This window comes from Choloepus didactylus, chromosome 2 (genome assembly GCF_015220235.1).
Source record: "Choloepus didactylus isolate mChoDid1 chromosome 2, mChoDid1.pri, whole genome shotgun sequence".
Lineage (NCBI taxonomy): Eukaryota > Metazoa > Chordata > Mammalia > Pilosa > Megalonychidae > Choloepus > Choloepus didactylus.
Window position 1 is genome coordinate 202,405,344 of NC_051308.1, and position 16,214 is coordinate 202,421,557.

At 34.8% G+C, this 16,214-nt stretch overlaps 1 protein-coding gene across 5 annotated transcripts in view; it reads left to right on the forward strand.

Moving 5' to 3' along the window:
* Nucleotides 1-16,214, forward strand: part of LOC119527395 (intracisternal A particle-promoted polypeptide) — a 57,206-nt gene that overhangs the window by 16,365 nt on the left and 24,627 nt on the right. For all 5 annotated transcript variants that reach the window (XM_037827346.1, XM_037827347.1, XM_037827348.1 and 2 more), the window contains 2 exons: nucleotides 5,012-5,167; nucleotides 6,195-6,362. In XM_037827346.1, the coding sequence (XP_037683274.1) occupies nucleotides 5,012-5,167; nucleotides 6,195-6,362 (324 nt within the window). The remainder of the gene's footprint in view (nucleotides 1-5,011; nucleotides 5,168-6,194; nucleotides 6,363-16,214) is intronic.

The window sequence follows — 16,214 nt, forward strand, 5'->3', positions numbered from 1 at the left end:
TTGTCAGTCTAGCTAAGGTTTTGCCAATTTTATTGATCTTCTTTTAAAGAACCAACTTTTGGTTTTGTTGATTCTCTTTATTGTTTTTTGTTTTGTTTTGTTTTGTTTTTGTACTCAATTTCATTTATTTCTGCTCTGATCCTTGTTATTTCTTTCCTTCTGCTTGCTTTGGGATTAGCTTTCTCTTCTTTTTCTAGTTCTTCTAGGTGTGCAGTTCAGTCTTTGATTTTAGCTCTTTCTTCCATTTTAATGTAGTCCTTTTGGGCTATACATTTCCCTCTCATCACTGTCTTTGCTCCATCCCATAAGTTTTGATATGTTGTGTTCTCATTTTCATTTGTCTTGAGATATTTACTGATTTCTCTTGCAATTTCTTCTTTGACCCACTGATTATTTAAGAGTGTGTTGTTTGACCTTCATATATTTGAATTTTCCAGTTCTCTGCCTATTATTGATATCCAGCTTCATTCCGTTATGATCAGAGAAAGTGCTTTGTATAATTTCACTCTTTTTAATGTATTGAGACTTGTTTTGTTACCCAACATGTAGTCTGTTTTGGAGAATGATCAATGAGTACTTGAGAAGAACGTATATCCTGCCTTTTGGGGTGCAATGTTCTGTATGTATCTGTTAGGTCTAGTTCACTTATCATGTTGTTCAAGTTCTCTGTTTCCTTATTGATCTCTTGTCTAGTTGTTCTATCTGTGGATGAGACTGGTATATTGAAGTCTCCTACTATTATTTTAGGGGTTTCTATTTCTCCCTTCAGTGCTGTCCATGTTTGCCTCATGTATTTGGGGGCACTCAGGTTAGGTACATGAATATTTATAATTGTTATTTCTTCTTGGTAGATTGCCTCTTTTATTAATATATAATGTCCTTTGTCTCTTATAACATTTTTGCATTTAATGTCTACTTTGTCTGATATTAGTATAGCTATCCCAGCTCGTTTCTTGTCATTGTTTGATGAAATATCACTTTCCAGCCTTTCACTTCAGTTACCTTTACTGATAATCTTCATTTCTGTACTCTCCTGCAAGCCTTTCTCGCATGTATTTTCCTTTCAGCCTGCAGAACTCCATTTAGTATTTCTTGTAGAGCAGATCTCTTGTTAACAAACCATTTCAGCTTCTGTTTATCACTGAATATTTTAAACTCTCCCTTGTTTTTGAAGAACAGTTTTGCCAGATAAAGAATTCTTGGTTGGAAGTTTTTCTCTTTCAGTATCTTAAATATCATACCACTGCCTTCTCCAGAGTTTCTGATGAGAAATTGGCACTTTAGTCTCATTGACTTTCCCTTGTATGTGATGGATTGCTTTTCTCTTGTTGCTTTCAAAATTCTCTCTTTGTCTTTGGCAGTTGATAGTCTCGTTGGTATATGTCTCAGAGTAGGTCTATTTGGATTTACTGTTTGGAGTACGTTTTGCTTCTTGGGTATGTATATTATGTCTTTCATAAGAGTTGGGAAATTTTGGGCCATTATTTCCTCAAATATTCTTTCTGTCCTCTTTCTCTTCTCTTCTCCTTCTAGTATACCCATGATGCATATGTTTGTGCGCTTCATGCTGTCATTCAATTCCCTAAGACCCTGCTCAAATTTTTCCATTCTTTTCTCTTGCTGTTATTTTCTTTCTTCAGTTTTGGTTGTCCTGTCTTCCCAGTCCTTCTATCTGTTCAAATATGTTGTTACATGCCTCTAGCATATTTAATCTCGTCTATTGTGCCTTTCATTCTCATAAGTTCTATTGTTTTTCTTTGCATGCTTTCAAATATTTCTTTATGCTCACCCAGCATCTTCTTAATATCATTTATCTCTTTTATCATGTTTTCCTTTATCTCCTTGAATTGGTTTAGAAGATGTGTTTGAATGTTTTTGATTAGTTGTTCCAAATTCTCTTTCTCCCCTGATTTTTTAATTTGTTCCTTTGATTGGACCATATTTTCCTGTTTCTTAGTATGGCTTGTAATTTTTTGCTGATATCTGGGCATTGGATTATCTTGATCAGGTTATTCTGAATGTTGGTTTTTCTCTCTTGTCTGGGATTTTGTTGATTGGTTTGTGTTAAGGCTCTTCTTTGACCCTTGGTTCACCATTATTTCCCAGCCAAAACAGTGTCAGGGGCTCACACTGTGGGTGCACACCAATTCCAAAGGGTCTTGGTGGGAGGGTCCAGAAAGACACCAAGAAGCCTTTATTTCAGTTCCCCAAGGATGCATTTTCCTGGCCTGTCAAGCAGATGGCCCTTTTTTGCAACCTATTCCTTGCAGCCGTAAGAAGGCAGGGTATTTTTAGCACTGCGGTGATTCCCTGTCTGACTCCGGTGGAAACAGTGGTGTGGACGTTGCCTGTTTGGGATGGGCTAAAGCACCAGGACTGAGCAGTTTAAATTTGCTGGCTAATAGCCTGCTCATTACTGGGTTATGTTTCCCTCTGTTCTTGAGGAAAAGGCCTTCTGCACACCTCCCAGTCTGCAGCAGCCTGCCAGGCAGGGATCATACCCTCCGGAAATTGCTTGCCTCGAGGGCAGGGGGATGGGCCCCAGGAGTCTCGGCCACATGAGATAGTCACAGATTTTCACCTCAGTTTCCGTCTCTTAGTTGTGCTCTTCTCTGGATACTGTGCAGTGCTCCCCTGGTCTCTGGAGCCCCAGAACACTTGTTTGAGACAGTTTCTGCCTGTCCATTAGCTGTTTTGGCGAGAGAAGTGAGTCCTGCAACTCCTTGTCCTTCCATCTTCCCCTGAGGATTTTTTAGAAACACAACTTTAATATTTTTCAACTTTGAAACTTTCTTTTTTGTCATACTTAGGGAATTTATTTAGGAAAATAATGAGAATATCAGAAAATTCAGAGATGGAGCAAAAATCTTAACTGAAATATCTGAATTATGTTGTGTGAAATGTATAGATTTTTTCCTTAGTATCTATTTTTTGTAGATTTGATTTTCAGTCATATCTAATGTGTTTTACTGTTTCTAAGCTATTTATTATATCCGTGGTCTCAGTTCTCACTTTGTTTCCTTAGCAATATGGTTTCCTTTTCATCTCATTCTGTCTTTGAGCTCTTGTTTTATAGGATTTAATTTTTAAGTAATTCTATTGTGTGAAGCACTCATGGGGAGTTTATTTCTGTTTGTGGGTTATGTTTTCTTCTAGACTGAATTCTTCAATTTCTTTCTCTTCTTTTTTTCCTGGGATGTATTTTAATAGATATCTTGCTCATGCTTAACATAAGCAACTCTGTTTAGACCTGTTTGTTCTGATAATGTAAAAGCTAATTCTCCTTGACACCATTTGTACCCGAGTATAACTAGTTTGTTTTCTCCAGTCTAAAATTTGAGGGGTATGTGTTGTATTCTTGCCACTTCTTTCTAGCCTCAGGAATGAGGCTAGTGGAAGAATAGAGCTACTAAAGCTGAGGTTCTTGCTTGGGGACCTGGGCTTTGATCTCTGTCTTCTGAGATCCTGTTATTGATCTTATAACAGGGCCTACTTACAACAGAGATGTAGTATCCTGCTACTGTGGACTTTGGCTAGCACTGTGCTTTATTAGATGGCAGACTGCAGTGATCCTTTCTGTCTTTACTTAAGTCCCAAAAAGTTATGTAATACTTTTCTTTTAGTGGTTTTGTTCCTTGATTTTTCATAGTGCTACCCTTTACCCCCTCAATCTACTTCCCTCCAAATTGTTTGTTATTAGTGAGAATTCTTAAGATTTTGTTAATTGGTCTTTCCTCAATTTTGCTTCTGGTAAGTAGGGACAAAGCTAGGAGACGGTCTCTTGCTGACCTAATTGGTGCCTTTGTGCAAATTTAAAAAGAGTGCCCCCTTGAGGAAGGTGCCAGGCCATATAGCTTAGCAAGTAGAACACCATTTGATTTTCATACCCAGTTTACCTCCTCAGCTAGGAACCCTTAAGCATGGTACAACTTACCCAGTCATACTTAAGGCCCTCTTAGGAGATGGTCCTCATTCTACCAGAATCTTTTGTTTCTTACTTTGGCTATCATTTTTTAAAGTTTATGACATAATTTTATGTCCTTTTTGTTATTAAGTTGTAACTATTGGCTTTTTAAATTTTTTATTTTGAAATAATTTCTGTAGTTAAAAAATAATACAGTATCAATACCAAGAACTGCAATATTCCTCCTGTCCAGATACCCAGGTTTACCAACTTTTAACATTATTTACGCATTTGCTATATCATTCAAGAGTAGATTGCATGTATCGTGCTCCTTGAACACTTTATACTTCCATGTATATTTCCTAAGAAGAAAGATATTCACTTATGTAACCACATTAAGTACAGTTATCAAGTTCAAAGAATTGATATGAAGCATATAGTCTATATTCAAAATTTTTCAGTTGACCCAATAATGTCCCTTTGGGTATATACTGCTTCATTATAAGATCCATTCCAGGATCATGTAATGATCATTGTCTCTTCAGTCTCTCTTTCTCTTTTTAAAATTATGTAACATGTATGCAACGTAAAATTGTTCATCTCAACCACTTCCAAGCTTATAATTCAGTGGCATTAATCACGGTCACAATGTTTGCTGCCATCATCACCCTAACTTTTCCATCACCCTATCAGGAACCCTGCACCCATTATATATCAACTCCCCAATCCCCCTCCCCACTACCTCTGGTAACTTGTACTCTAGTAATGCTTGACTTTTTGGTTTTTTTTTTTTTCTTCATTTTATTAGGTAATTGTGATCACGTTTTGCTTTGTTGTCTTTATTTGGAAATCCTCATACATGTGTTTTCAGATTGGATATTGTGAAGCATGTTTTTAAAAACAAATTTTTGATGGATTTAAGGAAAGTAAATTCTTCATAGCAGTGAGAAAAATAACATTCATTACTATAGGAAACAAACACACCATTGTTTTATGATGCGTTTTTATTTCTAGATTGCTAGATGTGTATTATCTTTTTAGAAGTGTTGCCTTTTCAGTATTATTCTTTAATTCCTTAAAACATTGTCTTTTTAAACATTTCTTTAGGAGTATCTGATTTTAATCTTCGAGTTGCATTGCAAACACTTTTGAAAGAGTACTGTGAGGTGTGCAAATCTCCCAAAGAGAACAAATTTTGTAGTTTTCTGCAGACATCTAAGGTTCGACCTCGGAAGAAAGCAAGGAAGTACCTATATGCAGTAGGTGAGAGCCTTTTAAAAAGTAATAGAAATTTTCTTTATTTTCAGGATCAAAGCCTTTTAATATTTTGTTGTTATTACTTTACATGTGAGACTACAGATGTGCCAAATAAGCATATTTAATTTCACACACAGGTTACAGATTTATAAATTGCATTTATATATATTATGGTGAACACATCTAAAAAGAAATAGCTACTTAGATCACAGAACAATAAATATCAAATAAGTAGCTATCTCTGGGCTCTGTCAAATAATGGACTAAAAAATTGCTGCTTTAAATTTAAAAATTTGAATTCTAGTGAAAAATGAAAGAAAACAAACCCCAAAGTTTTGAAATGTTCAGTGTCTTAGAAGGTCCTTAGGGACAATAAGGACCAGTGGTCTCCAAAGTGTGGTGATTCAGGACAGTCCTTAGGAGTATAAGATGAATATATTAAAACTTCTTTTAACTTTTATTTTAAAGAACATTAAACCTTATAGACATTTAATAAACAGATTGACAGATTGTCCAGATTTATATATGTAATGTGATTTTTATAAAAATAATGTATAGATAATATAACTAATAATTTGTGTGTGATATATGTATATATTATGTGTATAATTCTATATATACCGTAGTACATAAATAAATATACAACTTTCGGGTACATGCTAAAACTTTACTGATAGGATATGCAGTCAAACAAGGATTTCAACCCATTATTTCTAATTAAAAAAGACACTAATAGAAGTCATAATGCAACTTCCTAACTAGACACTGTTAACCAACTACTAGATTTGTATTTTGTCTTAGTATATTATAATAACTGTGGTTAACCTCCTTATTGTATTTAAGCCATAATTTTTTCAGGACTTGGCACATTTAAGAATATATATATATATATGATAGGCTCTAAAGCATTTACTTCTTGATATGAAGTATTTATACTGAATGTTTACATGTAGAGGGCTAGATTCTTCTCATTACTACCATTTCTCTATTTAACAAGGATTTGCTGTGTATCTCTTTTCTTTCCTTTGTTCAGGTGGATATACTCGGTTGCAGGGTGGTCGCTGGAGTGATAGCAGAGCCCTCAGCTGTGTAGAACGTTTTGACACCTTTAGCCAGTACTGGACTGCTGTGTCTTCACTTCATCAGGCTCGATCTGGGCTAGGAGTGGCAGTTTTGGGAGGGATGGTCTATGCTATTGGAGGTAATGATAAAAGTGTCTTACTTGTATTATTAGTCTCTAGCTATAAATTTGCTGCATTATTTTCTGCTTTATATATATTTCCAGATGCTGTGGGGGTACACATAGATTTAGTTGTGCTCAAAAATATTTATTGAATAAGAAAGTAAAGGAAACATGACATATTGAATATTTCAAACCAGAGGGATACTGTGATTTATCACAAGACAGGATACTTAAGTTTTGTTTGAATGAAAGTTGTTTACAAAATGTGGCATTAAAATTTAGATTAACATTTATGGTAAAAACTTTGAAAACTGAGTACTATTCATTTTTTTAAAACAAAGTTATCCGGATAGTGGGATAAAGTAAAACCAAGACATCTAGGCAGTGGGATATTCTTAATTAAAATCACAGTCTTTCCTGTAAATGATAAGTGAAGTTAAATGAGAGGGGATTTGAATGTTGGAGGGAAATAATTATCAGGAAGGGATCTAATGAGAAATAAATGCTAATACTTTTAATGTCAGTAATTACATCTGCATAATTTGTCTTTATAGCAAGCCTAGGTAGAGTGAAGAGCTTAGTTGTTTTTTTTTTTTTATCTCTAACCCTTACAGCTAATCTTTTTTACTTTATTTCTAAGATCAGTATAAAACACTAAAAGTTGTGTATCACAAAATTTTATAATTATTTTCTGGCTATAGTACTGTCAGTTTAAAATGAGAGAGTTCTAGGTAATATTTGATTTTTATTTACCCTTTGGAGGGAGCATAATTGTTGCTAAAAAACTTCATTAAAGAGGAACAAACAAACAAAAAACCCTGTCTATTAAATAAATGAATGCCATGGTGCCTCAGAAAATTCCAACAGAGAAATTAGAATTTTAAGCAATTATTTTCTGTCAGCATAAAGACCATAATTGAATAAAATCTTTGACTAGAACCCTAATTCTGCCTTTTATTTACATTTTACCAATTGTCAGTAGTTTCATTGCACAAACTCTCCTGCTTAACCTACGGTCACAGTGTCCTTGTGTGACACTTGTGTGCCCCTTGGCTGATGCCCCAGAAGTACTTAAGGGGGCTCTTCAGAAGTATCAAAACTTTGCTGACTGTTATTACTACTGTCAACATTGCTATCTTATGATACTTCTTAATGTTTAATTTTAAAATAATTTTTCTTATTATAAAACTAATTAAGGTTTGTTACAGAAAATTTTGCTGAAACTGAAGTGTATGAAAAAGAAAGTAAAAAATAGCCATATCATAGTCATACGACCCAGGGATACTCGGCTGTATGAAACATTTGACACCTTTAACGTTTTGGTATATTTGCTTCGAGATACACACATCTGGGCTCATATTCAAAGTATTGTGTTTTTTAAATTGATATGATTAAAATGTCATAAAATTCACCATTTTAGATTATATAGTTCAGTAGTGTTTACTGTATGTACAAAGTTGTACAATCATCACCACTCTCTAATTCCAGAATATTTTTATCACCCCAAAACAAATACTGTACCCATTAGCAGTCACTTCCTATTACCCTCTCCCTCTCTTCCCCCCAACCCTTGGAAACCACTAATCTACTTTCTGTCTCTTTGGGATTTGCTTATTCTAGATATTTCATATAAGTGGAATCATACAATTATTTGTCCTTTTGTGTCTTGCTTATTTCCCTTAGCATATGTTTCATAATTCATCCATGTTGTAGTATGGAACAGAACTTCACTACTTTTTATGGCTTAATAACATTCCATTGTGTGGATATGCCACATTTTGTTTATCCATTTATCAGTTGATGGACATTTGGGCTGTTTCCACTTTTTGGCTATTGTGAATAATGCTACTATGAACATTGGTATACAAGTATCTGTTTGAGTCCCTGTTTTCAGTTCTTTCGGATACCTAGAAGTAAAATTGCCAGCTCATATGATAACTTTATGTTTAACTAACTTTTTGCGGAACTCCAAACTGTTTTCCACAAAGGCTGCACCATTTTACATTCACACTAGCAATGTGTGAGGGTTCCAATTCCTTTATTTTTTTAAAACTTTATTTATCAAAAAATTTAAAAACAAGCAATAAAAAAATTTCAAGCAAAACCCAAACAAAAGAATAAGAAAAACAACCTAAAATAACTACATTGCTTCCAACATGTTCGTACCATAACCCCTTAAAATTAAAAAACCATAAATCATTCCTGAGCATTCCCATAACATTAAGATTACCCTTCATAACTTATTTGTTCTTGTCTTAGATTATTGTTCCCCCTTCACTAGTTGCTGTCTATTGCTAGGTCCCCTACATTCCAGAATAGAAAACATTTATTTTACATTTTTCACGGAGTTCACATTAGTGGTAACATACAATCTCTATCTTTTTATACCTGGCTTATTTCACTCAGCATTATGTCTTCAGGGTATATCTATATTATATGTTTCATGACCTCGTTCCTTTTTATTGCTGCGTAGAACTCCATCATGTATATACCACATTTTGTTTATTCACTCATCTGTTGAAGGACATTTGGATTGTTTCCATTTCTTGGCAATTGTGAATAATGCTGCTGTGAACATCAGTATGCACATATCGGTTTGTGTCACTGCTTTCTGGTCTTTTGGGTATATACCAAGAAGTGAAATTGCTGGATGGAAGGGTAACTCGGTATCTAGTTTTCTAAGGAACCACCACACTGACTTCCAGAGTGGCAGTACCATTACACAGTCCCACCAGCAATGAATAAGAGTTCCAATTTCTCCACATCCTCTTCAGTATTTGTAGTTTCCTGTTTGTTTAATGGCAGCCATTGTAATTGGTGTGAAATGATATCTCATTGTGTTAATTTGCATCTCCCTATTAGCTAGTGAAGTTGAACATTTTTTTCAAGTGTTTTTTAGCCGTTTGTATTTCCTCTTCAGAGAAATGTCTTTTCATATCTTTTGCCCATTTTATAATTGGGTTGTTTTTACTATTGTCATTGAGTTGAAGGATTTCTTTATACATGCAAGATATCAGTCTTTTATCAGATACATGGTGTATTAGTTAGGGTTCTCTAGTGAAACAATCAATGAGAGGTATCTATGACTATAAAATTTATAAAAGTGACTCACGCAACTGTGGGTATGCACAAGTCCAAATTCTGTAGGGCAGTCAGCAAACTGACAACTCCAAGGAAGATGTCCGACAAACTCCTCAGGAAACGAACTGGCAACTTCGACGAACTCCTCAGGCAATGAACTGGGATCTTAGACAAACATGTTCGATGAACACCTCAGGAGATGAACCAGCAACTTTGATGAACTCCTCAGGAAATGCTTTGCTGGGCAGCTGAAGAAGAAGTGAAGGTCCTCTATCTGTCTCACTTATAAGTCTTCAGCTGATTAATTGGATTAAATCCAGCCAATTGTATTCTATCATTGCGGAAGACACGCCCTTCGGTGAGTCATCAGTCACAGCTGCAGCCAATTAACTGATAGTTTAATAAACCAGCCTGTTGGTTTATTAGCCAGCTACAAACGTCCTCACAGCAATTGTTAGGCCAGTGCTTGCTTGACGAGATGAATGGGTACTATCACCTGGCCAAGTTGACACATGAACCTAACCATCACACATGGTTTCCAAATATTTTTCCTATTGAGTTGGCTGTCTCGTCACCATTTTGACAAATTCTTTTGAGGTACAGAAGCTTTAATTTTGAGGAGTTCCCATTTATCTGTTTTTCCTTTCTTTGCTTGTGCTTTGGGTGTGAGGTCTAAGAAGCAACCTCCTAAAACAAGGTCTTGAAGATGTTTCCCTATATTATCTTCTAGGAGTTTTATGGTACTGTCTCTTACATAGAGGTCTTTGATCCACTTTGAGTTAATTATTGTGGAGGGTGTGGGGTAGGGGTCCTCTTTCATTCTTTTGAATATGGATATCCAGTTCTCCCAGCCCCATTTGTTTAAGAGACTGTTATGTCCCAGTTCAGTGGGTTTTGGGGCCTTGTCAGAGATCAGTGTACTGTAGATCTGGGGGTCTGTTTCCGAATTCTCAATTTGATTGCATTGATCAATATGTCTATCTTTCTGCCAACACCATGCTGTTTTGACTACTGTGGCTTTATAGTAAACTTAAAAGTCAGGAAGTGTAAGTCCTCCCACTTCGTTTTTCTTTTTTAGAAAGTTTTTAGCAATTCAAGGCATCTTTCCCTTCCAAATAAATTTGATTACTAGCTTTTCAAAGTCTGCAAAGCAGGTTGTTGGAATTTTGATTGGAAGTCACATTGAATATGTAGATGAGTTTGGGTACAATTGACATCTTAACAACATTAGCCTTCCTATCCATGAACACGGAATATTTTTCCATCTTTTTAGGTTCCCTTGTATTTCTTTTAGTAAAGCTATATAATTTTCTATGTATAGGTCTTTTGCATCCTTGGTTAAGTTTATTCCTAGGTACTTGATTTTTTTAGTTGCTATGGAGAATGGAATCTTTTTCTTGAGTGTCTCTTCAGTTAGGTCATTTCTAATGTATAGGAATATTACTGACTTATGTGCATTAATCTTGTATCCTGCTACTTTGATAAATTTATTAGCTCAAGTAGCTGTGTTGTTGATTTCTCAGGGTTTTCCAAATATAAGATCACATCATCTGTGAATAATGGCAGTTTTACTTCTTCCTTTCCATTTGGATACCTTTTGTTTCTCTGTCTTGCCAGATTGCTTTGGCTAGCACTTATAGCACAATGTTGAATAACAGTGGTGACAGTGGGCATCCTTGTCTCGTTCCTGATCTTAGAAGGAAGGGTTTCAGCCTCTTGCCATTGAGTACTATGCTTGCTGTGGGTTTTCATATATGCCCTTTATCATATTGAGGAAGTTTCCTTCAATTCCTACCTTTTGAAGTGTTCTTATCAAAAAAGGGTGCTGGATTTTGTTGAATGCTTTTTCAGCATCTATTGAGATGATCGTTTGATTTTTCCCTTTTGATTTGTTAACATGGTGTATTACATAGATCGCTTTTCTTATGTTGAACCATCCTTGCATGCCTGTAATGAACCCCACTTGGTCGTGGTGTATGATTCTTTAATGTGTATTTGGATTTGATTTGCCAGTATTTTGTTGAGAATTTTTGTGTCTATATTCATTAGGGAGATTGGCCTGTAGTTTTCCTTTCTTGTAGCGTCTTTACCTGGTTTTGATATTCGAGTGATGTTAGCTTCATAAAATGAGTTAGGTAGTGTTCCATTTTTTTCAGTGTTTTGAAAGAGTTTAAGATTGGTGTCAGTTCTTTTTGGAAAGTTTGGGAAAATTTCCCTGTGAAGCCATCTGGTCCTGGGCATTTATTTGTGGGAAGCTTTTTGATGGCTGATTGGATCTCTTTGCTTGTGATTGGTTGGTTGATGTCTTCTGTTTCTTCCCTGGTCAGTCTAGGTTGTTCATGTATTTCCAGGAAATTGTCCATTTCCTCTACATTATCTAGTTTGTTGGGGTTGTTCATAGTATCCTCTTATAATTTTTTAAATTTCTTCAGGATCTGCAGTAATGTCCCCTCTCTGATTTATTATTTTGTTTATTTGGGTCTTCTCTCTATTTGATTTTGTCACTGTAGCTGGGGCTTGTCAATCTTGTTGATCTTCACAAAGAACCAACTTTTGGTTTTATTTATTCTCTCTGTTGTTTTTTTGTTCTGTCATTTTTTTCTGCTTTAATCCTTTTATTTCTTCCACTTGGTTTAGGATCAGTTTGCTGTTCATTTTCTAGCTTCTTCAGTTGTTCCACTAGTTCTTTGGTTTTAGCTCTTTCTTCCTTTTTAATGTATGCATTTAGAGCTATAAATTTCTGCCTCAATATCGCCTTCACTACATCCCATAAGTTTTGATATGTTGTGCTCTGATTTTCATTCGTCTCAAGATACTTAGCAATTTCTTTTGTTATTTCTTCTTTAATCCACTGATTGTTTAGGAGTGTGTTGTTTAACCTCCAGATATTTGTGAAAGTTCTAAATCTTTGATGGTTATTGACTTCTAATTGTAGTCCATTGTGATCAAAGAATGTACTTTGAATAAGTTCAGTCTCTTTAAATTTATTGAGGCTTGTTTTATGGCCCAGCATATGATCTATTCTGGAGAAAGTTCTGTGAACACTAGAGAAGAATATGTATCCTTGTGATTTGGGATATAATGCTCTATATATGTCTGTTAAGTCAAATTCATTTGTCACATTGTTTAGGTTTTCAGTTTCCTTATTGGTCCTCTGTCTGGTTGATCTATCTGTAGGAGAAAGTGATGTATTGAAATTTCCAACAATTATTGTGGAAACATCTATTGCTTCCTTCAGTTTTGCCAATGTTTTTCTCATATATTTTGGAGCACCTTGATTGGGTGCATAGTCATTTATTATTGTTATTCTTGTTGAATTGTCCCTTTTATTAGTTTATAGTGACCTTCTTTGTCTCTTATGACATCCTTGCATTTAAAGTCTATTATCTGAGATTAATATTGCTACTATTGGCTGTAGCTTACATGGAATATTTTTTCCATCCTTTTACTTTCAGTTTCTTTATGTCTCTGTGTCTAAGATGAGTCTCTTGTAAGCAATATATTGATGGTTCATATTTTTTAAACCATTCTGCCAATATATATCTTTTAACTGGGGAGTTTAATCCATTCACATTCAATGTTATTACTGTGAAGGCAGTTCTTGAATCAGCCATCATATCCTTTGGTTTTTATTTGTAAGATATATTTTTCCCTTTCTCTCTTTATTTCCTCTAACATACTCTTACTAAAACTCTTTAGTTCTGAGCCCTTCCTCAGACCTCTCTCTCCTTGTCTTTTTTTTCTCTGCCTTTAGGGCTCCCTTTAGTATTTCTTGAAGAGCAGGTCTCTTGTTAGTAAATTCTCTCAGCATTTGTCTGTGAAGATTTTAAGCTCTCCCTCAAATTTGAAGGACAGCTTTATAATGAATTCTTGGTTGGCAATTTTTCTCTTTCAGAATTTTAAATATGCCATACATACCACTGCCTTCTCACCTCCATGGTAGCCACTGAGTAGTCACTAGTTAGTCTTATGTTGTTTCCCTTGTATGTGGTGAATTCCTTCTTTCTTGCTGCTTTCAGAACTTGCTCCTTCTCTTCAGTATTTGACAATCTGATCAGAATATGTCTCGAAGTGAGTTTATTTGGATTTGTTCTATTTGGAGTTTGTTGGGTATCTATGATTGGCACATTTATGCTGTTTAGAAGGGTTGGGAAGTTTTCCCCTACAATGTCTTTGAATACTCTTTTTAGACCCTTACCCTTCTCTTTCCCTTCTGGAACACCTATGATTCTTACCTTTGTGCACTTCATCTTGTCCATCATATGCCCGAGATCCATTTCAAATCTTTTTTTCCTCATTAGTTCTTTTGTGCTTTCACTCTCCAAAACACTTTCTTCAAGTTCACTTATTCATACCTCTGCTTCATCTAATCTGCTGCTATGTGTTTCCAGAATCTTTTTAATTTGATCAACAGTTTATTTTATTTCCATAAGCTTCTTTTTTTTTTTTTAGTAGTTTCTTTTTTTTTTTTAATTTTAAAACTTTGTGTTTATTGAGATTGTTCACATACCATAAAATTATCCAAAGATCCAAAGGGTACAATCATTTGCCCCCGGTACCATCTTACAGCTGTGCATCCATCACCACAATTGATTAGTTTTCAATTTTTAGAACATTTTAATTACTCCAGAAAAGAAATACAGACAAAAAAAAAGGAAACTCAAATCCTCCCATACCCTTAACTACCCCTCCTCCATTGTTGACTCATAGTATTGGTATAGTACGTTTGTTACTGTTGATGAAAGAACGTTAAAATACTATTAACTGTAGTTAGTTTGCGATAGGTGTATTTTTTCCCTATATGCCCCTCTATTATTTTTTTTAAAGTTTCAGAATAGTATTTAATTTTTGATGTTTATAGTCATCTTATTTGATATCACAAAATACTGGCCGTGTTGTAAATTTTACAGATGAGGATATTGTTGCACTGTTCTCACCATACATAGGTTGCAGAATAAATCTGAATACAGATTAATACTTCCCCTTCTTCCTCCTTTATATATTTACAAACATGCCTACACATAACCCTCGCTATTCAAATTATTTTTATCTGAACCAAAGAACTAAATGCATTGAGATAATTTTGTTTTTTTTTATAGGAATTCTCACTGTAAACTATACAACCTTACGGATCAGAGAGTAAACAGATTTTTTATTTTGCCAAACCCTCTATGTAAACTCAGAAGTTAAACTGGTTCAGTATTTTCCATTAACTATGCAATAAATAGCAAATTTTGGGTCCACAATTAATGTTCTTTTGTTTCAGTGTATGAAATAGAAGTTAATAATTGCCACTTAAATTTAGTGGTTCAATGAGTATAATGACAGGTGTCTCTCCATATATAAATAGACATTTTCACCAACACTGCTCCTTGTATGCCTTTGCTCTATATATCCTATGCCTATCTCCAGACAATGGCATCTAATCTATGCCAACCAATAAAACATAATTGATTATACACACTTTTCAGTGCTCTCAAAAATATAAAGTATAATCTTTTGGATTTTCAAAAGAAGTCTATATTTTCAGATTTAAATTTAATAGTTTTTAATTATTCTTAGTCTAATTCCTGTTTTATCAGGTAGGAAACTAAGAGTCATCTTACAAATTAAGGGAGATGACCACATTTACAATCAGCAAGTCAGAAAAGTCAGTCAAGTGTCTTCATCTTCTGACTTCTAGTGTTTCAGAAAGAATGCCATACCATAAACCTGGGTTATCCATTTGAAATAGAGTGAAAGAAATGGTAGCATGGAATAGGATTTGACACCAAGTATGTTTTCTCCTTCATAATGTCACCATTCTGCAATGTCTGTTTATTCCTCTCTGAAACACGGAATTAAAAATAATTTAATATAGGGTTCTGTCTTGTGATGATTGTGATGATAATAAAGCCAAACTTATATTCAGTGGTCACTACATGGCTTAAAAAATGCATCTTCTAATCTTACGGAACCTTTCTCCATATCTCTCTCTCCTTTCTTTGGTTCTCTGTCAGTAGCGCTCCCTTTAATATCTCAAGTAGGGCAGGTCTTTTATTAGGAAAATCTCTCAGCATTTGTTTGTGAAAAATTTAAGCTCTCCCTCAAATCTGAAGGAGAGCTTTGCTGGGTAAAGAATTCTTGGTTGGCAATTTTTCTCTCTCAGAATTTTAAATATGTCGTGCCACTGCCTTCTCTCCTCCATGGTGGCTGCTGAGTAGTCAGTACTTAGTCTTATGTTTTTTCCTTTGTATGTGGTGAATTGCTTTTCTCTTGCTGCTTTCAGAACTTGCTCCTTCTCTTCAGTATTCGACAGTCTGATCAGAATATGTCTCAGAGAGGGTTTATTTGGATTTATTCTATTTGGATTTCGCTGGGCATTTATGCATTGTGTATTTATATTGTGTAGAAGGTTTGGGAAGTTTTCCCTGACAATTTCTTTGAATACTCTTTCTAGAACTTTACCCTTCTCTTCCCATTCTGGGACACCAATGAGTCTTATATTTGGATATTTTATATATTATCTATCATATCCTTGAGGTCCATTTCAATTTTTTCAATTTTTTCCCTATTCTTTCTTTTGTTCTTTCATTTTCCGTTTTGTTGTACTCCAGGTTGCTGATTCGTTGTTCAGCTTCCTCTAGTCTTGTACCGTGAGTATCCAGAATCCTTTTAATTTGGTCAACAGTTTCTTTTGTTTCCATAAGATCATCTTTTTTTTTTACTCTTGCAATTTCTTCTTTGTGCTATTGTAGGCTCTTCTTCATGTCTTTATATCCTGTGCCATGCTCTTCTTCATGTCCTTTA